The 24,234-nt window shown below is 44.3% G+C and overlaps 3 protein-coding genes and 1 long non-coding RNA gene across 6 annotated transcripts; 2 read left to right on the top strand and 2 right to left on the bottom strand.

Moving 5' to 3' along the window:
* The first annotated feature begins 278 nt into the window (after window positions 1-278).
* On the top strand, window positions 279-7,140 carry LOC133149939 (insulin-like growth factor-binding protein 5). Its single transcript, XM_061272175.1, has 4 exons — window positions 279-976; window positions 4,863-5,035; window positions 5,366-5,485; window positions 5,988-7,140. Exons 1-4 carry the CDS (start codon window positions 649-651, stop codon window positions 6,123-6,125), a joined length of 759 nt encoding a protein of 252 aa, XP_061128159.1. The 5' UTR covers window positions 279-648; the 3' UTR covers window positions 6,126-7,140.
* A 312-nt stretch (window positions 7,141-7,452) lies between these two features.
* On the bottom strand, window positions 7,453-11,870 carry igfbp2a (insulin-like growth factor binding protein 2a). Its single transcript, XM_061272174.1, has 4 exons — window positions 11,457-11,870; window positions 8,544-8,704; window positions 8,171-8,311; window positions 7,453-7,940 (listed from the first exon to the last, which is right to left on the bottom strand). The coding sequence occupies exons 1-4, from the start codon at window positions 11,836-11,838 to the stop codon at window positions 7,779-7,781; spliced, it is 846 nt and encodes a 281-aa protein (XP_061128158.1). The 5' UTR covers window positions 11,839-11,870; the 3' UTR covers window positions 7,453-7,778.
* Window positions 11,871-12,829: 959 nt separating this feature from the next.
* Window positions 12,830-22,926, top strand: stk11ip (serine/threonine kinase 11 interacting protein). 3 transcript variants are annotated; one of them, XM_061272000.1, is made up of 25 exons: window positions 12,830-13,262; window positions 13,756-13,958; window positions 14,035-14,109; window positions 14,219-14,314; window positions 14,385-14,492; window positions 14,577-14,648; window positions 14,722-14,851; window positions 14,914-15,017; window positions 15,099-15,188; window positions 15,262-15,303; window positions 15,377-15,538; window positions 15,628-15,697; window positions 16,207-16,623; window positions 16,711-16,922; window positions 16,988-17,098; window positions 17,175-17,388; window positions 17,800-17,921; window positions 17,994-18,231; window positions 18,477-18,586; window positions 18,653-18,750; window positions 18,866-19,056; window positions 20,755-20,839; window positions 21,258-21,340; window positions 22,218-22,447; window positions 22,514-22,926. In XM_061272000.1, exons 1-25 carry the CDS (start codon window positions 13,187-13,189, stop codon window positions 22,652-22,654), a joined length of 3,480 nt encoding a protein of 1,159 aa, XP_061127984.1. In that variant the 5' UTR covers window positions 12,830-13,186; the 3' UTR covers window positions 22,655-22,926. The 3 variants fall into 3 exon arrangements, with proteins under 3 accessions (XP_061127984.1, XP_061127983.1, XP_061127985.1); XM_061272001.1 differs by having other exon boundaries at window positions 12,831-13,262; window positions 17,994-18,225; XM_061271999.1 differs by having other exon boundaries at window positions 17,994-18,225; window positions 18,477-18,750.
* On the bottom strand, window positions 16,031-17,284 carry LOC133149833 (uncharacterized). Its single transcript, XR_009713683.1, has 2 exons — window positions 17,156-17,284; window positions 16,031-16,963 (listed from the first exon to the last, which is right to left on the bottom strand). It is a non-coding gene; the product is annotated as an uncharacterized LOC133149833 (long non-coding RNA).
* Window positions 22,927-24,234: the final 1,308 nt, after the last annotated feature.

Raw genomic sequence — 24,234 nt, 5'->3', positions numbered from 1 at the left:
TTAAAAAACATAAACAAAAAATGTGATTGAAAAAAATGAACAAAAAAATTAATTCCACCCCCCTCACTGACTTTTCTCTGGATTGCCTGTTCAACTTGAGTCCGATGGGTGGGGGGTGGTCCTCAGTCACATCAGCCCCCGTCTCCTATCTGAAGGCATGCCAGTACCCGCCCTGCAGAATCAGCATCACAGCCTGCACGCTTGACAAGTGCGCCTCCCCCCTCCGTGCCTTGTTTGACATCCCCATCGTCATAGGCTTCGCCTCCGGCTTTTTTTTTTTCTTTCTTTTTCTTTTTTTTTTTTTTAAGGCCACAGCTCAACACCAGCCACAGATTACACATTCTGCTCACACGCAGGCACGGAAGCAGAAAGGAGAGACGCAGAAGCGAAAGATTTTGCGCGCAAGCCAGGCAGAAGATTGCTGGATCTATTCGTGCTCATTGAAGCATTTTTTTTGCTTTTGCCTCCACTGCAAAGTTGAAGACTCCAGTCGCGTCACTGGTCGTCTGCGGTGATAACTTTGCGCACCTGTGGATGCCGCAAACGCCTGCTTGATGCTCGGACTCCAGTCGTTGATACATCGCGGCTTCTTCACTTGATATCCAGTCATCCATCCATCCATCCATCCATCCATTCCACGCCTGCACCATGCTACCGAGTGTAGCTCTCCTGGTGCTGCTCTTCGTCCCAAGCTGCGTTGCGTCGTACGTGCCGTGCGAGCCGTGCGACCAGAAGGCCCGTTCCATGTGCCCGCCGGTGCCGGTGGGTTGTCAAGCGGTGAAGGAGCCCGGCTGCGGATGCTGCCTGACGTGCGCGCTGGAGGACGGCCAGTCTTGCGGCGTGTACACGGGGCCGTGTACACGCGGGCTGCGATGCCTTCCCAAAAACGGCGAGGAGAAGCCTCTGCACGCCCTCCTGCACGGCCGCGGCGTTTGCAGAAACGAGAAGTTGTACAAACTGCTGCAGCCTTCCAAAGGTAGGCCGGCGGCGTCCTTTCCTGTCGTCACGCTAGTGTTTTTCAAAATAGATCAACTCATAATACCGTTTTTTTCCGTGTATAGTGCGCCCCCATGTATAATACGCACCCTAAAAATGGCATGCTGATGCTGGAAAAAAGCCTGTACCCATGTATAATACGCACCCAATTTTTATGAATTTCTTTTTATGAAATTCTTTTTATTTATTTATTTTTATTTTTTTTAAGTCCCAATGATCGTCACACACGCAGGGAGGCTCTGTATGGGAGAGACGTTGAAAAGGAATAAAAACACCCTTGGAAACCAAAACTTGGTGATTTCAAGTTTCATTTCGAGGGACATTTGTCACGTCTCGTCCCCAGTTTTGCTATGTGTCTAGGTTGCCATAGTTTCTGTTGGCGTCGCCGCTCTCTTCCTGTGTCACCTCAATCGATGTAACGTGTTTTGTATTTAAGTCCTGTCTGCCCCTCGCTCACCGTCGGATCATTGCATGTGTTACTGTCATGATGTCTGTTTGCTTTCTGTTCCTGTCTTTGGTAGTGTCTTTTTGTTCCACGACTTTGTCGGTCAGTCCTGTTGTTGGTTTTGTTTTAAAAAAAAAAAAAAAAAAAAAATTTAAAAAAAAAAGAATTTTAGGACAATAAATTCGTTAAATTTTGCGCACTATACACGGAAAAAAACGGTAATTGAACATAAATGTCTACTGGCAGGAAGCCATATGGTTCATTGCAATGGAAAAGCATTCAAACAGATGAGCAAAATAAATAGGTTCATAATAAATAAGAGTTGGAAGGCAATTGAAGTGAGACTGAATGATTTCTCATCCCGCTCGAGCGTGTCTTGGGTGAATCACTGACGCTCTGGGTTCAACGGGTTTATTTTGGCATGGCACAGTCCGCACGTGTAATATTCGCTGATGATAAGATGGCTCTTCCGAGATTCCACCAGTGACTTAAGGTGTTGACCTCTTGGAACCAGTGAGGCTGTGTCTCCAAGCACCCATTAAAGCACAGGTGTCAAAGTCAAGGCCCGGGGGCCAGATACGGCCCGGCACATCATTTGATGTGGCCCGCAAAGACAAATTGTGCATGAAATCCGTGTGTCATTACTAGAATTGCTGATTGTCTTCACTTTTAATATCTTTTTTTTTTTTTTTTTTTTTAATATTTGACCAGTTTTTACTTGTCTGATTTGAAAACGAGTTATTTGTCAGTTTGTTTTGTAGCTTTATACATTGATTTGGGTCGACAGTCATAACGGCCCTCCGAAAGAAGCTATGACTACAATGCGGCCCACGAAAAAAAAAAAGAGTTTGACACCCCTGCATTAAAGCATAGGTGTCAAACTCAAGGCCCGGGGGCCAGATGTGGCCCGCCACGTTATTTTTAGTGGCCCGCAAAGACAAATTGTGAATGGACTTCATGTGTCGATACTAAAATTACAAATTGTCTTCACTTTTGAAAAATAGATATTTCTAGCGATGTTTATTACGTTCATCTTTTGAAAATATTTGAACCGTTTTTACTAGTCTGTGATTTCAAAACTACTTTTTTTTCCATGTATAATGCGCCCCCATGTATAATACGCACCCTAAAAATGGCCTGTTGATGCTGGAAAAAACCCTGTACCCATTTATAATACGCACCCCAGATTTTAGGACAATAAATTAGTTAAATTTTGCGCATTATACATGGAAAAAAACGGTAGTTATCATTTGTTGACATTCATAATGGCCCTCAGAAGGAAACGATGACGACGATGCGGCCCGCGTCAAAAACGACTTTGACACCCCTACTTCAAGGGTACCCTAACATTACCGGAGCATATGATTCAAAATTCCCCCCAAATATCCTATTGCCCGATTCCCCCCGACATTTCCTAGTGAACCCAACAATGGGCGCCAATCAACCTGCTATCTTAACCCCGCTGCAAGCCATAAATCAGTCGGCTTTGTGCGAGTGGGTCTTGGGGGCGGGGATCGGGTGCTGACCCACAAGAAAATTACAGGTGGGACCTGGTTACACCTGTATTTTTTTTCATTGCCTGGCATAAATGAACTTGCTTCCCTCGCCTCATTGGTGAAGTGACCAGGTGTTTAAAGTAACATGGATGGATGGACCCCCCCCCCCAATGATGTCATATTTCTGATTTTTGCGTATTGTCTGCATGTTGTCTTTGCCAACTATGGATCCAGTTCACCTGATGTCATGAGATGTTTATATGGTGACGATTTAAAAGAAGACGATCATCCTGCAAAAGTTTGCAACATGATTCGTCAGCACAGGCCAGATTGGGTGAGGATTAGCAAGCAAAGACTTGATGGACATATAATGCGGATCCTGCTCCTGTTTTTTTCCTCCAAAGTAGGGGGGGGGGGGGGAATAACTGTGTCAGCAGGAAACCGTTTCCAAGAAGTCATTATGCATGACATCACTGTGATCTACAGCATCGTCATCGCGAGAGCTTTGGTGGTGGTGGGGGGGGGGGGGTGACCTCGTTTCACCATTACGTTAGCTTAGTAGCTTAGCGAGCAGCCACGTAGAGCCATGTACCAATGAAATGGAAGAAACGCTACATAGCAATGGAAATGGGCCAGCAGTGGCTTAAAGGAACAAAACACCTTTTAGTCAGGTTTGATGACTTCATAGAAAAGCATCGTTTTATTTCTTATTTAGATTTAGAAGCAATCAAGCAAGATTTGTAAAAGCTCTCTTTGTAAAAATGAGAGCACCCCAATCAACTTGCATGGACGCAATGAGTGGCGTTCCACAAGGGTCCATGGTGGGGCCCAAGTTATTTATCATATACTGTATGTACGATTCATTTTTACTTTTTTTTAAAGATAGGATCTTGCACACCTGTTCTAGCGGGGAGAAAATAGAGATTCCATGGATGCTTATTGGTTACATATGCTTACAGATCCTTCCAACTGAGCTTTTAGCGATGATATTTGATGACCTTTCACACAATGGAAACCTGGCCTGATGTGGTTACTTTGTGGAATGTTCTTCACCATTTTTCCTGTGTACACTGGCTTGTGTCCACATTCAAATTCACACAGTACCGTTTTTTTCCGTGTATAGTGCGCAAAATTTAACTAATTTATTGTCCTAAAATCTGGGGTGCGCATTATACATGGGTACAAAAAAAATTTAATTTCTTTTTATTTTTTATTTTTTTTTATTTTTTTAAAGAAAGTCATGGTACAACATACGACCGCAATGCTCTCGTATCAGACGCTTGCTCGATCACCTGCTCGTTTGCTGTCTGTCACAATGTACCCTACACAAATCCGAAACATTTGTTGCGGCTCCGAGTCACGACGAGGGGCAAGTTTTGGTTTCCAAGGGTGTTTTTATTCCTCTTCAACGTCTCTCCCATACAGAGCCGCCTTTTTCACGTCCGCACGCCTTTTCACATGCGCGCACGGAGCGCGGTGGTGCGTTTACGGGCAGTCGGAGAAATCAACGCCAACAAAAGAAATTACATCCAGCCTAGTTATGACCATACCAAAGACTATAAAAATGGGACCCATTGCCTCCCTGCGTGTGTGACGATCATTGGGACTTAAAAAAAAAAAAGTTTTTTTTTTAAAATTCATAAAAATTGGGTGCGTATTATACATGGGTACAGGCTTTTTTCCAGCATCAGCATGCCATTTTTAGGGTGCGTATTATACATGGGGGCGCATTATACACGGAAAAAAACGGTAATTTGTTTGTGGGTGCAGGAGAGGACAGACATTTTGCAGAAATGAATCTCCCGTATCTGCCTTCTTACGCAGATTCCAAAATTCTGTTGTCACATACAAATAACTCTGACCAGAAGCAGAGACTCATCTGGACACGTGACCATCTCACAATGATGTCTTGTTTCCTGTCCCAGATTCCATGATGCCCCAAACCAAGGTGCCCATTTATGGACGGGACCACATCAGCAGTCGGAAGGCCCAGGCGATGAAGCAGGCTAAGGATCGCAAAAAGCAGCTAGCCAGGGTGGGACCTAATAGCAACTTGGACTTCCCTCTGCACGGCCTGGAGAAATTGGAGCCTCAGTTTGTACGTAATCGGCACTCACTCACCGCTCTGCGACAGCCTTTTAATTGCAATCTCACCTTTAGCAAAGTTTTTTTTTTTTTTAAATATTATTTTGCTGTCAAAGCTATTCTAAATGCATTGACGTTGGGAAAAAAAATCCAGAAAAAAAAATCAGCTCATTTATTTCCATACAGTGTGCAAACCTGAACTGCTTTACTAATTCACATACTGTCAACAAACAAAAAAAAGGCAAACCGCAGCTTTAGCAAACATCATATCACAATCGAGAGCATCATCGTAAGCTGTTGACGATAAATACAAATACGAGCAACCGTGTCGCTTCCGACGTAGGGGCCCTGCAGGAGACGTCTGGATCACCTCGTCCAAAGCATGAAGGACACGTCTCGGGTCTTGGCTCTATCTTTGTACATCCCCAACTGTGACAAAAAAGGTTTCTTCAAGCGCAAACAGGTACACTGGAATCCTTCCACCTTGGTGTTTACCGTATTTTCCGGACTATAAGGCGCACCGGACTATAAGGCGCACCTTCAATAAATGGCCCATTTTAAAACTTTGTCCTCATATAAGGCGCACTGGACTATAAGGCGCACCATTAATGCATCATGTCAAATTTTTAATCCAAATCAAATCATTCTCCGTTTTATCTTTTTTATTTCAACTTCAGACGCAACAAATGACTTTATCATCACAAAATAATGATCCATAGTCTTTTTGATTCATGATTCATAGTCTTCAGCGGGCCACTTATGATTGATTTCATGACACAATGCTTCGGGCCAGTTTAAATTTAGGAATTTGGTCCATATATAAGGCGCACCGGACTATAAGGCGCACTGTCGGCTTTTGAGAAAATTTTAGCTTTTTAGGTGCGCCTTATAGTCTGGAAAATACGGTACTTATCATGATCCGGCAGAGAACGCAACCCGTTAAGCCGTCGCGTCTCAACCCGCAGTGCAAACCATCCCGCGGCCGCAGGAGGGGGATATGTTGGTGCGTGGATCGCTTCGGTGCCAAGATCCCAGGCATAAACTACGCCGGTGGTGACTTGCAGTGCAAAGACTTGGACAGCAGCAGCAACAGGAACGAGTGAGGTTGAAGTTTTGCCGTCACACGTGATGAGTGCCAACTCGCAGTCTGATTTGTCACCGTGTGGTCGTCGTGATGGACTGTTCTGGCTTTAAAAGGGAAACAAACTGCTTGTACATACTCTAACTGTGGTTTTAAACGGACTGTGTGTGTGTGCGTGATAACTCCTTGATGTGGTCACCATTAGCAAACATAAGCGGGATGATTTCCATGATTTCTTTATTTTGGGGCTTTTAATGTTTTTGTTTTTGCTTATATGCGCCAAGCACCCTTACTAGGATCAAGCAAAATGATACGTTGCTATTTCCAAATGATGAATTATAAAGATAGATAAATATGTCCTCGTAAAATGTGGTGGCAGAAAGGAAAGCGGACCTTAGACCAGCTAAAAGCAGGTCTAATTTGTGGCGCAGGTGGTTTATTTTGCGTGTCTGTGCCGTGTCCTTCGAAAAAAAAGCTCATCTTTTGGGACCTGCATGAAAATGATATGTAAAGGCCTGGTGTGGTATGTATGCATTCGTCTGTGAGTTGAAGCAAATCCACCTGGCTGCACTGAGTTCGTATGGAAATCTAAGTGCCTTTGGCCACATGGCAATTTGCATGGCGCTTGGGGTAGGTGAATCCAAGGTGGAGATTGATAGATGGTGAACGATTTGATCAGAGACGGCGCTACAAAGCCCCCCGTTAAGCCTGTCAAGCAGTTTATCTGATTAACGTATTGATATATTATTTTCTCATATCGGGCAAGCACCCGGGGAGAGAAATAATCCTGGAGTTGCTGATCCTGGGTTTGAGTGGATGTTTTTTTTTTCCCCTCATCACCTTCTTTGTGTTTATTTTATGACAATGCATCATGCCTCGCCCCTCCCGTCCATCGATTCAGGCGTGCGTACAATGTGGCAAATAAAAGAAATTGACTATGATGTGAACATGGTAAAAATATTTATCACTTGTGTCGTTCATGTACTCGGTTTTTGTAAGACAAATCACTATTTAATTAAAGAACCTGTACTCTGGAAGAGCAAGCTTGGACCTTTTGATTGCAAAATTTCAAAAAATTACCCATCACCAAGAATGTTAGATTCTAATTTTCCCTGTTTTATTTTTTACTAACCCAGATTCAAATTTTGAAAATAGTAGCCTACGTTTTGTTTTGAGATACGAGTCAGCAGTTTTTCGAGTTGACAGACGTTTTTTTTTTGTTTTGTTTTTTTTGGTTTAGCTTCATGCTAACGAACAATGCAAAACGCCATAGAGAGGCTCAATGTATATTCAATGTCTGCATTACACTGCCCCCGAGTGGCCAAGGTGTACATAAGAGTAACAAGTCGTCCATTTAATTATTTTTATTCTGTCTAATTATTCCATAACAGTACGTTTTCATGAAGTACATTATTAGTGTTTTTTTATTTCAATGGGTTAAGAAGATATCAAGTGTTTTGAGTTACATGTAGTCACAAAACACAACAAACTAGTATCTCAATGCACCATTAAAGACATAAAATAAACCAAAGCACCCTTTGCATCTATAAATCTTTTTTTTTTTTTTTAAACATGTTAAGTTTACCAATATGCGCTGTCTGAAGCTTGCAAGTTGCACCTCACTTATTCATTGTTTGTTCCCAGATGCTTCACAGTTGCTTTTTTTTTTGTTTTATTATTGTATCTGCTCCATGTTGGCCATCTCCAGCTCCAGCTCTGGAAGGTACTGGCTGCAGTTGGGGTTGCCCCGCACAGTGGGGGCTGCTAGGATGGGTCGCCCCGTGTGGGGGCTTACACACCAGCACTCACCCCTCTGACCATAAAGGGACATCTTGCACTGAAACGACATTTATTACGGGGGAGTCAGTAGCAAATCGAATTTCTTAAAATATTAGAGCTATTAGGAATTAAATTGTATATATACATATTTATTTATTTTATATATTTGGTACATATATATATATTATATATAATTATATATTTTTTTTATTTTATATATTTAGTATATATATATAATATTTTTTTTTTATATATATATAATTCTATATTATTCTGCTTATTATTCACCTGTTTGAGGTTATACTGCCCTCTCTTGTCACAGTTCGGGATGTGCAGGGCATAGAGGTCCTCCAGTGGACCTCGATTATCTCTGAAGGGCATCTTGGAGATCCTCTCCAGCACCTGGTCCAACTCCTGCTGACATGGCGTCTGAAACCCGAAGCGAGGCACAGAGTCATTGCGGGTGAAGTGGAAAGTTCTAAGAGAAGGCCAGAACTTGTTTTTTCTTCATCCATCTGTGCTGAGTTTTAAAGGATTGACATAAAATGTGCATGCAGATATTTGAAAATGTAGTGTGAGTGACATCAGGGAAATGTTTTGAAATTTGTTCCAAGCAGTACATGATTGACTGATTTATTCTCCCCCTCCCTCCATCGCTCACCTGTCTGGGTCGTGTCGGTTTAAGATCTTCCACCTTGTTGCTCTTCATCTTCGTCTGGGTCTCGTGACGATGTTGGCGGATCGCGGTCTCCTTGGGTCCCATCCAAGTGGTGTCCTTACCTAAGCTCAGGCTGGACTCGGACAACAATTCCAAGGTCTCACCTGGAAGGGGAGGAGCGATGATGCACAGTCAGAAAGTTGATCAGGTATACATTTATGGTGTCGTATATTTATTGATTGTTCGGTACATGTGTGAGAAAGAGCGAAGCTAGCTAAAATGTACACGAGCAATAATCCTCATTTTTTTTGCAGTTTTTTTTCTCTCACCTAAATAGATACACCAGGGTTACTATAATTTGCAATTTTTTTTTAATATAATTAGATTTATTTTGACTTTTTTCATTTGTCTTTTCCGGTATGCTTTGTTTAACTTGTTTTTTTCTTTTTACTCGTTTTTATATTAGTTGTACTTTTTTCTATATATGGAGTGTTTGTTTAGTGCTAGGTCAAAAAAGTTCACCAACTATTGTGTAACAGTAAACAAGAATTATTTTTCAATTGACACAGATGAAAACAAAGTATATACTACTTTTAGTTAATTTAATGAACGTAAGACGTAGTTTCAGTTACTTTTCATTCTTGTCATTTTAGATTTGACTTTTTTAACAGCAAGGTTGTTTTTTTTTATTATTAGTTAATATAATATCATAATCCCCTTGAGATACACATGGCCACTTTTTTGACCTGTTAGCATTTATAAATAAATATATAAAATGATTGTATTTTTGCCTCCAAAATATATATTTATTATTTCCCCAGCTAGAAACTGTTTTGTTCAAATGTGCTTTTACGTAACTGTCTCTTCCATACTGTATGGAGGTCCAAAGTCTCCGCAGCCCCACACATGAACGCACCATTTGTAAAGGGTCAAAGGGCACAATCGCTTTCACTGTATGTACATGCAGCCAAGCACAGAGGACCACACCACCGGAGCCCTCCTTCCCTTTATGGGGAGGGAGTCAGGCCTCGGTGGGCCGGTCGGGATCAGCAGTCTAAACAGAAGAGCAGGCCAACTGTCCAGTCTACTGCTTTAATTAATCCCCAGACAATGAGTTCCTTTCTAAAAGTCATCCATGACAGATTCCCAGACTCCACAAGCCAGAGGTGCAGCGTCAAGATTCGGCTCAGCCAAGCGGATACTGGCTCAGGCCCGATTGATGTGGCTGTGCAAAAACGGGCTCCAAGTATAAATCAGAATTTTTAAAAAATGTAAAAAGGATATGGATGTTTGTCTGTCCGTCAACCTTAAAGTGCTGGAACTGGTTTTGTAGAATCTGCAGATGTGTTTACCTTTTATCTCGGAGCGCCTTTTCGACACGTTCTGACATGCTTACACACACACACACACACATGCCTGCTTCTATAATTCATCTCACTTGCCAACAAATGATGGCAAATTCAAGGTGCGACGATTAATCAAGAGTAATCGATAATTACCGTAATTTTCGGACTATAAGTCGCACCAGCCATAACATGCCCAAAAAAGTGAAAAAAAACAAACATATATATGTATATAAGTTGCTCCTGAGTATAAGTCGCCCCCCCCACCCAAACTATGGAAAAAAACGCGACTTATAGTCCGAAAATTACGGTATTTTTGACAATCGATTAATTTTTTTTCTCTTCTCAAAATGTCCAAATGTTTAAAATTCCAGGTAAAATAGGCAATTTACACAAAATAAAATAAAATGTGGAAAACAGCGATGAATCATTTCCACTACCGACTACCTTCTTCGTTTTTAAGGTCGGGGGAGTTCTATTCTCGGTATCGGCTGCAGCTCACCTGTGACGGACAAGTGCATAGGAAACGGACGAATGGTTCAAACGATTTGTTATGTTTCAATTGTCTTAAAATAAGTCTTCTGCACTGAGGAGGGTGCAAAGATATTCTAGTTCTCGGGACAAGCGCAAGAAGATTCTGGGCACAGCGACTAGACGTCTTGATTGGCAGAAGTCGGGACGACGAGGTTTTTCGAAGAAAGTCTGCGTTGGTGGATTTTTTTGGGGAGGATTATCTCTGGGCTATTTCAGTCTGTCAGGCTTCAACTGGACAGGAATGCTATGCTCTTGTTAGCCAAGCGTGTTATTTCAGATGGTACTGCTGTTCCTTTCCCACTCTGCCTCTCACTTCCAGGAGCACCTACAAAATGGACTTGACATTGTTACTTCCTCCTAATATTCTTCTTGTATAACAACCAGCAGTAGTGATGATGTAAGGCCTTACTGCTCCGTGGCCTTTGACCCAGCTTTCTGCGTGAGGTTCTGATTAACCAAACGGAGAAAATGATGACGAACGTTTCTCCGGGCAAAGCGTTCGCAACGGTCCAGCTTCACAGAGGGCCTCGGAATCATCCAAATAACGAGGCTGTTTACTTTTCCTCTTCGCAGTGACCCGTCCTTGTACAAACACAAAGCACATGAGCCTCACTGGACTCCTCCTGCACACACAGTCGGCCCGTTTTCTAGGTAAACCCCAGTGTATGCTTACTGCAGGTCAAAGCCTAAAGTCCAGCTTTTCCAAACAATGCAACATTCCTCCCGCTGTCTCCCAGCTCTCTCCGATCCCTCAAAGAATCATCAACATCAACATTGGGAGTCTTTTTTTTTTTTTTTAACGCCATGCAAGGAGTGCCGTTTTGGACAATTCTGGTCACGACCTTAGTTTGCTCGCCGGGTTAAAGGCAGCTTTGGGTGGAAGAGTGGGGGATTGTTACTTTTGTGGTCCAACCAAGCAGACAAAGCCAGTCATGGTGGAAATTAGCAACAAGCATGAGTGCCTCAATTAAGCGATTTTTGAAATATATCACATCAGTGTTGACAGCTCCCGTTATTTGATTCCGACAATTGAACTGACCGCTGGTCTGCTCCCGGTGCTCCAGGCTGGAGGTGTCGGTGTCGACCGTGTGCCGGCACAGACCCAGCCCCTGCATCAGTTGCTCCAGGGGAAGCTCCGAATCGGGCGTCGGGTAGCATCGCAAGCCAGCGGCACACCTCGGGGTGTACACGCCGCACGTCTCGCCCTCCTGTCGGGCGCACACCGGGCAGCAGCCGCAGCCCGGCTCGCGCACGATTTCCGCGCAAGGCTCGTTGAGCTGCGGACAGAGAGCCAAGCGCTCCGCGGTGCACGCCGGGCAGCGGAAGACCATCTCGCCCAGCGAGCCGCCGGTGACGGCCGCGGTGATGACTAGCAGGCTGTAGAGCTTGAGCATTGTGATTTGTCTTGGCTTTTGTGGCATTATTGTGGGCTGGTGGAAGGAATTACCGAGTTTGGGGGAGAGAGAGAGAGAGGGAGAAAGAGCGAGAGGGGGTGGGGGGGGGGGGCTCGTGCGCACGCGAACAGGTGAAGCAAGGGGGTGCGTTCGGTGGTCTGCTGGGTCCTACAATTCTCATCGTTGAGGACTGGACCTGACTTTTGCAGGGGAGACATTTCTCCTCATAATGTCAAGGCAACAGAATCTAAAATGGAAGGCATTGCGGTATTTTAGAGGAAAAATAGTCATGTCCCGATAAGAAAGTCGGTTATCAAAAAGCAAAGCAGAAGTTTTATTCCCAATTTAAATAACATTGGCAGCCATTGTGCATTTGAATGATTGAATTAATGTTTCAAAACAGCCATTCATACTAATGTGCTGCACTGTACTTTAACGTCAATTAGAAGTTGTTGTTGTTTTTAAATATTCTGCACATTTAAAGAAAAAAAATTACTGGACTGAATTAAATTGTGACAGAGTTGAAAGAAGTACCATACAGTAACAGGACCGGAAACGGTCTTGTCATGGGTGCACCTGTACTGCCTAGCAAATGAGATCTAATATAAAAACTTTATAATGACAATATCCTGCCTTATTGGGTAATAGTTTAGTAGTTTTTGTGTTTTAACTGGTCTTGAGAGGAGTTTTGAGGCGTTAGTAATATTTATGTGACACTACTTCACTGAAAAGTGTAGGTGTGTGCACTTCAACTCTTCTGGAAAATGCAAATACAATAATAAACAAAATTAAATCAATACATCAATGTCACAGTACCAACAAAAAAAAAAGAGAATTGCAATTATGCACATAAATAACAGAACAGTACACAAATAGCGTTGATTCAAATTTTAATTCAAGTTAACCTTTCACACATTTTATGTTGCTCAATGTAATGTTACAGAATTTAGATAAGTAACATAAAACCCATTAATGAAAATAATAAAGTCGACGTTTAAATTTGGTGCATCACGGCCACCGTAGTCGCTTCCTTGTCACGTGACACAAAGTTGTCAACACCATGAAAAACACTTTCGCGTACTGTACTGTACTGCGCAGGAAAATTCTGTTACAACACGTTACGGTTGTCCGTCAACTAGTCGGACTTTAATTGTGCGAATATCTCATGTCAGCATGACACGTTTTAGCTTGTGACCAGGAAGTGTTTGAGCTAGGTTAGCCTGCTAGCTAGCTGGCTGACTGACTTCGGAATGTCAGCTGACAAGTGCTCGTTGACACATGGCTGTTTGTTTGTTCCGATTGTAATGTTTGTGTATTTAAAACCCAGAGGCTTGTCACTTTAAACAGCAGCTCAGTGCTACAACGCCAGCCAAGCATGTCTCGTTCTTACGGTGGTGGGACTGGCCAGTCGTCTCTTGTCACCAGCCTGGCAACACTTCTCCGAAATAATGGTGAGTCTTGAACCCTAAACAGGATTCATGGTAGTGCTGCTTGATTCTCATTTCCTCTTTCAGTCTAGTCTTAGATGATATAAACAGGGGCATTAGAATGTGAATTTTGTAGTTCAATTATTTCTCTTAATTCAATGAAAAACTCGATATGGGGTTAATTTAGTCAGAATGTTAAGGCATAAATGCCAACAACTCGTTTAGCATACCGCCCTTACAGGATTTAAAGAACAAAAGAGAATTAGAAATCCGAAAATAGAGCAAAACAATGACAACCAAAATAAATGAACTCTAACCAAAACAATTACAGAGAAACTTAATTTCAATTGATCTACTGAAACAAAAATGATGACAACCAAAATAAATGAACTCTAACCAAAACAATTACAGAGAAACTTAATTTTAATTGATCTACTGAAACAAAAATGAATTTCAGATTAAGATGTGCATGTTTACAATATTGGCATGTCAGTTGTCCACCCGTCTCCATATGCAGGCGAGTTAGTGCTGGGAGGCAGCAGCACGCTGACCCTGCCAGCGACGAGCTTGCAGCAACTCACCCGGCTCTTTGAGCAACACTTGCTGTCCAGGAACCAGCAGCATGGCTTCCTGGCCCTTCCATCCCATCCAGCTGACACTGCATCCTTGCTGCAGCTGCAGTTCCTCTTCGACATCCTGCAAAAGACCATTTCCCTAAAGGTGAGTTTCAGCTGTCAACTAATAAATGACTCATGGAATATTCATTATTTGAAAACTATGTGCGTGCATTATGCAGCTCATCAACCCATCAAGTTCAAGACTGGAGTCCGGGGTGAAGGTTTTCCCTTTCAAGTCTTTAAAGTGTTTGGAGGTACTTTTTGTGTAAATATAAACAAAAACAGTATTTCATTTATTTATGCTGAGTAGATTGTTAAAATGAAAAAAACAAAAACACCGTTTTCTGGTATTTCTCTTGACAGCTGAAGAACATCCCCCCTCATTGTCTCGAGGGTCTCCGAGGCGTTTACTCCCAGTTGGAGGTCTTCATCTGCTCAAAGAGCCTGAGCTCCCTGGAGGTGCTCTCAAAATGGCCGTCCCTGCGTCTGACACTTGTAGTGACACGGCTTTTGCGACTTGTTCCTGCAGGAGTTGCTCTCCCTGTGCGGCGGTGACCTCAGCTCTGCACTGCCGTGGTTGGAGCTACACACCCTCAACTTCAGCTACAACTTCATCGTCTGCCTTGACCAGTCTTTAGTGAGTCAAATGACCCGAGGAATCACTACCTTATCTATCTCCCCCCCCCCCCCCCCTGACACTTGCACTACACTCTTATCTTAGAGTCTCTTGAACGTCCTGAAGTCTTTGGATTTAAGCCACAACAAGATTCAGGAGTGTGCAGAATTTCTAAAGGTCAGACATTTATTGTTTGCCTCCTGGTTTTTGAACTGTAATGATTATGCTGCCTCTCTGTCCTCTTTCTCAGCCTTTGAGTGAGCTGGAACATTTGAATCTCGGCTACAACTGCCTGCAGAGGGCGCCAACACTTAGCATAAGCGCCAGGGTCAAACTGCTCACGCTCGTCCTCAGGAACAATGAATTGGAGACGATCAACGGTACACAGCACGCGTTGACTCGCACATGAGATGTTTCTTTTCATGCATTTGGCTCTCAACAGGTGTGGAGCAGTTGGCATCACTCCAACACTTGGACCTGGCCTATAATCTCCTGGTGGAGCATTCCCAACTGGCTCCTCTCTCCTTGCTCCACTGCCTAAACACGGTGAGGACGCACACGTGAATCTATCCACGCACGTCATGCTGCAGAACATTATTTTAACATGCCCATGTCCCCTTCATGAAGTTGAACCTGGAGGGCAACCCGCTGTACTTCCAGAAGACTCATCGCACGTATACCGTCCGACACCTCTCGCCTAAGGCCGTCGGCCTCAGAGTGGGTAAAATAAATGCTGGTGACGTAAACGTGAGAATTTAAATCCCGTTCACACATGCCGGGTTCCTTCCAGCTTAAACTCAACGGCGTCCCGCTCTCTTCTTCCGAGTTATCTGTAAGTGTTCTTCAGCGTGAGATGCTTGCAAAGATCTGCAGGGGGTCTAAAAGGGAAATATTCTTTTCACCAGGCTCTGCCGAAAGTCGAGCAACTGATCGTCCGGGTCCAGTCGTCCCCTCCGGCGGAGTTCGAGCAAAGTCACGCAGACGTGTCGAGTGGAGCCGGGGAGCTCAGCGATAGTCTCTCAGTGGGGGAGGTGCGAAGCTCACGCGGACGCAAAAAGAAGTCCCGGGTACGATGGAAGATGCTCATTCAGTCTGGTTGAGTTGGCACCTGGGATAGTTTGGAAATGTTTTAAATAATTCTATTTTGCACGCCAAGGTTAAAGTGCGCCGAGCAAGTATCTCAGAGCCAAGTGATACCGACTACCGGGTTGTGTCCTCCTCCCAAGGTGGGTTCTTGATACCTTTTGTTTGTGCTCCTTTTAAAATCAAATCGGTGACGTGCCCTGAGGTTCATGACTGGCGACGGGCCGATTCCTCTGGAGTCGCATATGAACCCAAAATAGAAGTGTATTTCAATTTTGATCCTATTTGAAACATCTTTCAGTAAATGTTCAAATGGAATTTTTGATTATTTTTTCAGCCCCAAAGAAAATCGATTTAAAGCACGGACATAAATGGAAACTAATTTAATGTAGGCATCATTCATTCATTCATTTATTTATTTAATTTATTTATTTATTTCCAGCCATAAAATAGAAACTAATTTAATGTAAGCATCATTATTATTATTATTGTTTTATTTATTTATTCATTTAATTTTATTATTATTATTATTTTGTCATTTTTTTCACATGCTCCTATTCACAGGACTCTTTCGGCCCTGAATCTGATCCTGTGTCTTTTTCAATTTGTTAAGCTCTGGTGCCTATCTAAGCACTGTGTGCTTCCTCTCTAGACATTGTTCTTCCACACCAAGAGGAGATTGAGCGCATGTCCAGTTTCAGAGAGCAGCTGGGTGAAGACTGGTTGCGGTACCAGCACCACTTGGACGTAGATGCAGCTCCGCCTCCTTCCGAAACTCTCCACGGCTTGGAAACGCTCTCCGACAGCCTCGAGGCCCCTCTGCGTCCACCTCCGGAGGTTCTTCCTCCGCCACTTCTCACATCTGAGCCCAGGGTGCCGGAGGCGGAGGCAGAGCAAGAGACAGAAACAGAGTCCACATTACAGTGGCCCAGTCAAAACACTCAGCACTCAGAGTCCACTTTGGAAGACACTCAGGTCCCTTCCACCAGACACAGTTTGGACTCCCACAAGTCAGCGAGGCAGGAGAGCGGCCATTCCAAGGAGGGAGAACGTGAGGAAAACCTGGGAGGTAGTTATAACCATAGCAAAAAAAAAAAAAAAAACACGTGTGGCATATGTTACCAAACAGAACTTGATGGGTTATTTTGGAGTGCAGTGGACCAGTGTCTGCCGCTCCTGGTGGGTGTCTTACCTGACAAAGAAGAGGAAGATGACCAGAGTCAGGATGAGGGGAGGACGGAGGTGTTTCTGCGTGTCAAACAGAGCCATTTGCTCGAGGTCGACATGCAGTCCGGCCAGGAAAGGTGCTGTCTGGAACTGGACTGCCTGGCCAAGGTGGAGGCCACGCAGGCAGCTTGGACCCGCAAGGTGAAGTTGCTTTTGCGGCCTTCTGTATCAACCTGAATTAACTGTAAAATATTTCTTTCTTTCAGGAGAGCAAAGTAATGTTACCCGCTGTGGAGATCCAGTTTGACTACATCATGAAGGAAAAGAGGCGGAGATGTTACGTCCTTCTCGATGATGACCCGCAGCAGGCCCTTAAGGTTGCGTCGCAAGCGCAGAACCTGGCCGGGACCAATGACACGACCCCGAGGTCTTACCGTCACCCTCCTCGAGCAGGATCTCGTGGACGTGCTGTCCCCCGCGGCAGAGGCCAACCGCCGTCGCGACGTCGGGCTCCTTCCAGGCCGTCTTCATTTGCAGTGCCTTCGCTGCGGGTCAGAGTTCACGGAGGCCGGCGGCCGAGCGAGGAGCGCACGGGGCGGGATGCTGCCGGAGGGCGCGGATGAGCACGACGCCAAAGAGTTGATGGAATGCGATGACGGCGACAAAGGTGAGCAAGGGCAAGCAAGCTAGGTCATGCAGAGGCGGTGAATCATTTTGTCAAAACAACGTTCCTTCCAAAATGAATGGAGGCTTCTGGTGGAAGGCGTGTTTGAGGACAAATCAGCCAATCGCTTATCTTCCCCTTAATCTTTCTTTTGGGCTTCATAGTCGACAGCTGACAGATAAGATTTAGACAGACCGAGATGATTTGACCACCGTCGTAAAACCTGCACTGGCACGCAATCTCCACTTTGTCCTAGAAGATGTTTTGATGATTCCTCAGCACCGGCTGAGACTGGTTTGCTTTGAGACATTGCCTCGAGGTTGTTTACTTATACTTCTGCCCTGCAATTGACAGTTGATGATGGGTTTTAATTTTTTCAAAATCGGTGTATTTTTTTTTTTTTGTTCTTCTCAGGACATTGCGATAACTGTCCTGAATGTGGAAGTGACCACTTGATCCAGCTCGTCGGCCAGTCGTTCCCTTACTGCAGCACACCGATCCAACGTCCGTCAAGGACCACCGATGAAGACATGGAGGTGTCGTTCGTCGTCACCGGAAATGTTTCTCCCCGTACTTTGAAAAGCAGCCAATGTCACACTCTGCCGCAGTTGAACCGTAGCAGCGATTGGGAGGAAACTGCCACGGCCGCCACGGAGGACCTGGATTTTTCCACCGCGCAAGGGGGTTCCTTCTCCATCGGGGACGGCGGGCTTGACTCTTTCTCGCTGTCCTACAATGCCGAGTGCCAAAGCGAGGAGGATCTGGCCGGCAGCTACAGCTACAACGCCGTCGGTTCCACGCCGCCTGCTATGCAGCCTTCAGGAATGGCCAACTCCACTGGTGAGTGTGCGTGCTCGCTTCATTCAATTGACCGTAGCCAACCCGGCGAGAATTTTCGGCCACCGTTGAAATGGACTTGTTAACAGAACGGATGTGCGTTAAGCGAATCGATTTCTTATCAGCACCTTCTAATGTGGTTTTCCTTCCCAAAGAAAATAGCGAGTGGCATGTTTCTTATTTTCTGATGAAATGTCATCTTCAGCAAGCAAAAATTCCGTAAGGCGACTTAAATCTGAGCGCCTTTCCCTCAGGTGACTTCGACCTGCTGACCGAGGCCTTTGAGGCGGTCGACCATCGGCTGAAGCTTTTCTTGGATGTGGATGTCTTTGTGGAGGAAGAGGAGCTCCGTTGTTTCCTGAAGGTGAATAACCGCCGCGCTCGCATTCCACTTCCATGTCTACCGGCCGAATGTCCATTTCACTTTCAGACATCACTTGTGAGATTCGGGGAGCCGGAAGAGTTCCCGTCTCTGGTGGTGGTGTCAGACAAGAGAATTTATGTGCTTGAAGTCACATCGGGAGCCAGGTGAGTGTCTGAGCAACTTCTTTGACTTGACTCCAAAGACTTCTTAAATTCTGTGTTTTGGACGAAAAATGTGGTTTACTGTTTTGGGGAGTTACTAAGGGCATTCCCTCCCCAGCAAAAAGCAGCTCTCCGATTGGCTCCAGAAGCGTGACTGCCACCCAATCCTGGAGCTCAGCTATTTGGAGGTGGGGCTCGGCTCTCAGAGCATCCACATGGCATTTGAAGATGGGGAACTAAGGGGCGGGGCCTACACCCTCCTGGTGCGGGACACTTCACGCTGCAAAAGCTTCTTTGGCCTCTTGACAGGTAAGAAGGAGCTCGGTCCAAACGCGAGCAGAAACCACTTCCCGTCCAACATGTGGAAAACACATAAAAGGACAACTTGCGTGAGAACGAAACTCACTGACCCTGCCCTGCTCCGCTTCTTGTTTCGCCTGCTTTTAACTCAACAAAATCTCAACGTTGCCGTGGCGGGTATCAAGCTAAAACGGGGCAAAGATCTACTCCAGCCCAAACTCGTCTGCTTGTCAGACGAGCCCCCGGGAGGAAAACCCTTGATTAGGCCACTGGAGGCCCCAGGAATGATGGAACAAGATAATTCGCAGTCTCTCAAACAAACATGTTTCGATGGGCGTGCATAAACGCCACCCGAGTCTGCACGTAATTCCTGCTTCGGTTGACCGCGTTCAGGTGGAAACGATGCAAGACGCGGCGTCATTTGCAAGGGGAAAGTCGGAACTTGGATTGAAATCATTGTTCACACAGGCAGTCGTCAATTTACCAACGTTTGACTTGCAAACATTTGGAGATACAAATTCAGCAGTGGCGGAGCTAGAAGGGGGGCCCGCAGGGGCACTTTCCCCCCACCCACACCAAATTATGTTTGAACCCTCCCGGTGCCAGACTTTGTGGTGTTTTCAGATTTTCCCCCAAATTTTTGTCAACATTTAATCTGTTCGTTAGCGTTTTCTGAATAATTTGGCAGGTTTGTAAAAGATTTTGTTTTGTGGACTCCCTGTGATATCCACATCCATCATCATCCATACTGTATAAAATTATCATAGACTTTACCTTTTTAATTTATTATTTTTGTTAAGCCTGTATGTGTTTAAACGGTAAATACATGATTTAATTTATTTCACATACCGTAATTTCCGGACTATAAGGCGCATCTAAAAAGCTAAAAATTTCTCAAAAGCCGACAGTGTGCCTTATAGTCCAGTGGGCCTTATATATGGACTAAATTCCTAAATTCAAACTGGCCCGAAGCATTGTGTCATGAAATCAAGCATAAGTGGCCTTCTGAAGACTATGAATCATGAATCAAAAAGACTATGGATCATTATTTTGTGATTAGAAAGTCATTTGTTGCATCTGAAGTTGAAATAAAAAAGATAAAATGGAGAATGATTAAAAATCTGACATGATGCATTAATGGTGCGCCTTATAGTCCGGTGCGCCTTTATATAAGGACAAAGTTTTAAAATGGGCCATTCATTGAAGGTGCGCCTTATAGTCCGGAAAATACGGTATTTAAAATTTATTAAATTTTGTAATTTAATCCAATTGAATTGTAAAACTAAATTTAACATGTTTTGACTTCTAAATTTACAACTGCCTCTGGGAACCCAAGTTGAGGATTTTGTTCAAAATTGAGCATAAAGCTGTGCTCTTGAAATCTACCCTGCCCCTCCTAGCTATTGCTACGCCACCATTCTTGGAAGCTGCATTGTGCTGCGGACATTTTATCACCCATCGCCGCTTTGTTGCCGCAATAGTACACCCCAAAGCACAGGACGCACTGTTGCAACACATAGTCTGGGATTAGATTTTCCATGAAGCTTTGGGTGGGACCTTTTTTATTGTCGTCTCCTAATCTAAACCGGGACGCCGTTTACTTTCGTTGTGTTTGCAGAGATTTTTCGCATGAGGAGAAGGAATATGTTTTCAGGTGGTTGTTTGTACGCTCGCTTCAAATATTTTTTTCATGTCATCTTTCTGCAGGCATCGTACGTGAGATGGCGCACCGGTCCGACAGCAATCTGAGGTCCATCTCAACCGCCAGACTCAATCCTCAACACCATCTTTGGTATTTCAACACAAGCAGCGAGAAAAGAATCGTGCCAAAGAATTCATTTTGATCTGGACGCACATCTTCTCTCCATTACAATCAGGATTTTCCCCTTTTTTTTTTTTTTTTTTCCTTCATCTTGTAGCATTGCTCTGTTAAATTAGCTGGGAAACCGCAATTTGATTAGGACCATGTGTTACGCGGCGAGACTTGCGTATGTTGTTGCTTGCCACCTTTTATTTGCGTGTTTTCGTCCTCTGAAGCGGAAAAGCAGCGCTAACGTAACAGTTTGATTTCAAACCCGCACGAAACGCGGCAATAAAGTGGTAGCGAGATATGCTAAAATGCTACATTGCCCATTCTTTTCTTACGAGTCGTCAAAAGTACGGCGTGTTCTTTTTGTGTTCATGTTTTCCTATTTTTTTTTTCTCGCCAGGCCTCTTGTGTGTGAAGACATCCAGACAGATGTGGAGGATGGCCAGCTGCAGTTTTGCTACATTTTGGCCTTTTTGCTGCAAGGTTAGCCACTTCTCTCGGCTAGCATCTCCATGGAGTCTGCAGTCGCGGGTTACCGTAATTTTCGGAGTATAAGCCGCACCGGAGTATAAATCGCACGAGCCATAATAATGCCCAAAAAATTAAAAAAAAAAACATATACACTACCGTTCAAAAGTTTGGGGTCACAAAATTGTTTGGGTGACCCCAAACTTTTGAACGGTAGTGTAAATATTATAATAAAATATTATGAATGAAATATTATAAATTATCTTATATTTGTATAAGATTATATATAATCTATGAATATTAGTATACATATAAATTATAAGATTTTTTTACACAGAAGATTATATATATAATCTATAAATAATTATCTAAATAAATATATACACTACCGTTCAAAAGTTTGGGGTCACCCAAACGATTTTATGATCCCAAACTTTTGAACGGTAGTGTATGTATATAAGTCGCTCCTGAGTATAAGTCGCCCCCCCCCCCCCACCCAAACTATGAAAAAAAACATGATTTATAGTCCGAAAACTACGGTATGTTCATTTATGCCGCCCTGTCTAAACGTTTCCTCGGGCGATTTTGTGATTACGCGCAACAGCTGCACATATCAGCGGAATTGCTCTGGCATTTGAGCATGTCTCGATCTGCCTCGGGCGGGCGGCACGGTGGCGGACTGCTTAGCACGTCGCCTCACGGTTCAGAGATTTGATTGTGGAGTTTGCATCTTCTCCCTGTGGCTGCGTGGGCTTTCCTCCCACATTCCAAAAACACGTTGGTCGCTCAATTCCACATTGTAAACTATCCTGTGATTGGCTGGCAACTGGTTCAGGGCTTGGTACAGAAGATTTTTGAGGAGGTCAAAAGTTGTCTCTTGTGTCTCCTCCAGACAACACGTGGGCCCCGACGACGGTGCTGGCGACCCGAGAGACTCTGTACCTGCTGAGCGAGGACCACCAGTGGGCGAAGAGCACAAAGCAATCGGCGGCGGTCGACGGCACCCAGGAGCCGAGCAGCGGGAGCTTCTCTCTCCTGGAGACGCTTCCCATCAGTTGCGTGAGCTCCGTTCACCTGTGGCCCGATGAGCAGCGACGGATGGACATCAAGCTCTACGACGAGGTGAGCCACGCTGATAAATTGCCGCCTCGTGCTTTCGATTGACGCCCTCGCCGTTTTGTCTTTCAGACACAGCAAGAGGAAAAGACCTGGCACGTGCGCTCGGAGAGTTCTGAGCTTCTCCAGACTCTGCTGGCGTGGGTCCGAACACAGTGGGAAGCCATGTTTGGCGTTAAGCTACACACAACAAAGTACGACACAGAAACGTAACAATGGTACTTTTTTTGGAGGGTATGTGCCCCTTCAATGCAGAAGATGGGCCGGGGAGAGTTGTGAATGTTTTTTTTTTCTTCTTCTGAGCAATGGCATGACCTCTTGGACATGTGAAGCTGTCATCACGCACATATTTGAGTCCCTCCCAACATCCTGCAGCTGTGAGCGTTCATGTCATAATTTATTTCTTTACTAATGTCTTTTTATTTTTTGTTTTCTATGACAGCAAATGTGTTTGAAAACTGTGTGTATAAATGCGTTCAAACAAATGGTTATATTTCTGACTACAATCGAATTTTGGGTCGGTGAGCTTCCCCGAGACAATCAATTAGTCGACTTTCAGAAGAGTTGGACCGAGTGGCCACGGAAGGGGACCTCTGGGCTTCCTTGCTTAAGCTTCTAATCCCACAATGGAAGCAGAAGGAAATGGATAGATGGGCTCTTCTGAATTGATCCTCCTCTACTGAGCATTTCAACATTCCCAACCAGAACATCTGCAGGTCTGATGCGTAACCATCTGAAGGATGAGTGATTGGTGAAAAACAAGGAAGTGAGAAAGGCCATCCATTTACCGTAATTTTCGGACTATAAATTGCACCGGAGTATAAATCGCACCAGCCATAAAATGCCCAAAAAAGTGAAAAAAAACATATATATGTATATAAGTCGCTCCTGAGTATAAGTCAACCCCCACCCCCCCCCCCCCACCCAAACTATGAAAAAACCTGCAATTTATAGTCTGAAAATTACGGTATTTTTTTTCTTGCCTTGCCACCCAGTGGGCCACAAATGGCCCCCGGGCTGTAGGTTGGACACCCATGAATATAGGTTTTGGATTCTCGCAGGCTGTTTAACCGCAAGCTCAGCCCGCCCCGTCCCGCTCCAGCAAAATTCCGTATCCCGTCAAGAGTCGGGTGAAGTCTTGGCTAACAAAACGCCATTAGGTAAATATTTCTTCTTGCCACCAGTACGCCACATGTGTTGTGCACATGATGGTGAAAGTCACGGATCACCTTCCGCTGAACCCGACAGAAAATGGGGCTTTGAGAATCCATCGTTTGCGTTGTCTGTGGTGGAGCTAGGGGTGAAAGGTCATTGTCATGTGCAAATTGTGGATTCTACAATGTTGGCGCATCTGGGGGGCAGGAAGGAATTGTGAGCTCCGACCCCCCCAACCCCCCCCCTTCTGTGCATCTCATCCAAATCATTTGACCCCTGAGTCTCCCGAAGAAAGTGTTCTTTTACAAATAACGGCACAATATAAAGTTGTGGCGAGGGAAACATTTTGAAACAAAAAGGCACACCACAGCTGGATGAGTTGTTGGATTGTGGTTTTGGTGAACATTTCTTGGCATTTGAAGATGCATGGCTGACTTTTTACCCTCTTTTGTTTTCTTGTTTTTTTTTGCATGTCGCACTTTGAGATTCCTCCGAATATAAAGTGCGTTATAAATATAATTTATTATTATTTCATCTGCTGAGGGTAAATTAATTTTAAAAGATTGTTTTATTTTCATTCCTAAACACTAATCTATTTTTTTTTTTCATTTCAAATTAAAAACGTCAGATTTTATGCG

This window comes from Syngnathus typhle, linkage group LG2 (genome assembly GCF_033458585.1).
Source record: "Syngnathus typhle isolate RoL2023-S1 ecotype Sweden linkage group LG2, RoL_Styp_1.0, whole genome shotgun sequence".
Lineage (NCBI taxonomy): Eukaryota > Metazoa > Chordata > Actinopteri > Syngnathiformes > Syngnathidae > Syngnathus > Syngnathus typhle.
The sequence above is the reverse complement of the archived record's forward strand: the minus strand, read 5'-3'. Positions and strand labels throughout refer to the sequence as shown.

Bases quoted from the DNA above. Each gene is read 5' to 3' on its own strand.
- stk11ip (XM_061271999.1), top strand. From the start codon at position 13,187: ATGTCTCGTTCTTACGGTGGTGGGACTGGCCAGTCGTCTCTTGTCACC. The intron at 15,018-15,098 runs GTGAGGACGCAC...CCCTTCATGAAG, and splicing joins TGCTCCACTGCCTAAACACG to TTGAACCTGGAGGGCAACCC. The intron at 17,922-17,993 runs GTGTCGTTCGTC...ACTCTGCCGCAG, and splicing joins CCACCGATGAAGACATGGAG to TTGAACCGTAGCAGCGATTG.
- LOC133149939 (XM_061272175.1), top strand. From the start codon at position 649: ATGCTACCGAGTGTAGCTCTCCTGGTGCTGCTCTTCGTCCCAAGCTGC. The intron at 977-4,862 runs GTAGGCCGGCGG...TTCCTGTCCCAG, and splicing joins ACTGCTGCAGCCTTCCAAAG to ATTCCATGATGCCCCAAACC. The intron at 5,486-5,987 runs GTACACTGGAAT...CTCAACCCGCAG, and splicing joins GTTTCTTCAAGCGCAAACAG to TGCAAACCATCCCGCGGCCG.
- igfbp2a (XM_061272174.1), bottom strand. From the start codon at position 11,838: ATGCCACAAAAGCCAAGACAAATCACAATGCTCAAGCTCTACAGCCTG. The intron at 8,705-11,456 runs GTCAGTTCAATT...CTCCCCTTCCAG, and splicing joins GCACCGGGAGCAGACCAGCG to GTGAGACCTTGGAATTGTTG. The intron at 8,312-8,543 runs GTGAGCGATGGA...TTCGGGTTTCAG, and splicing joins AACCGACACGACCCAGACAG to ACGCCATGTCAGCAGGAGTT.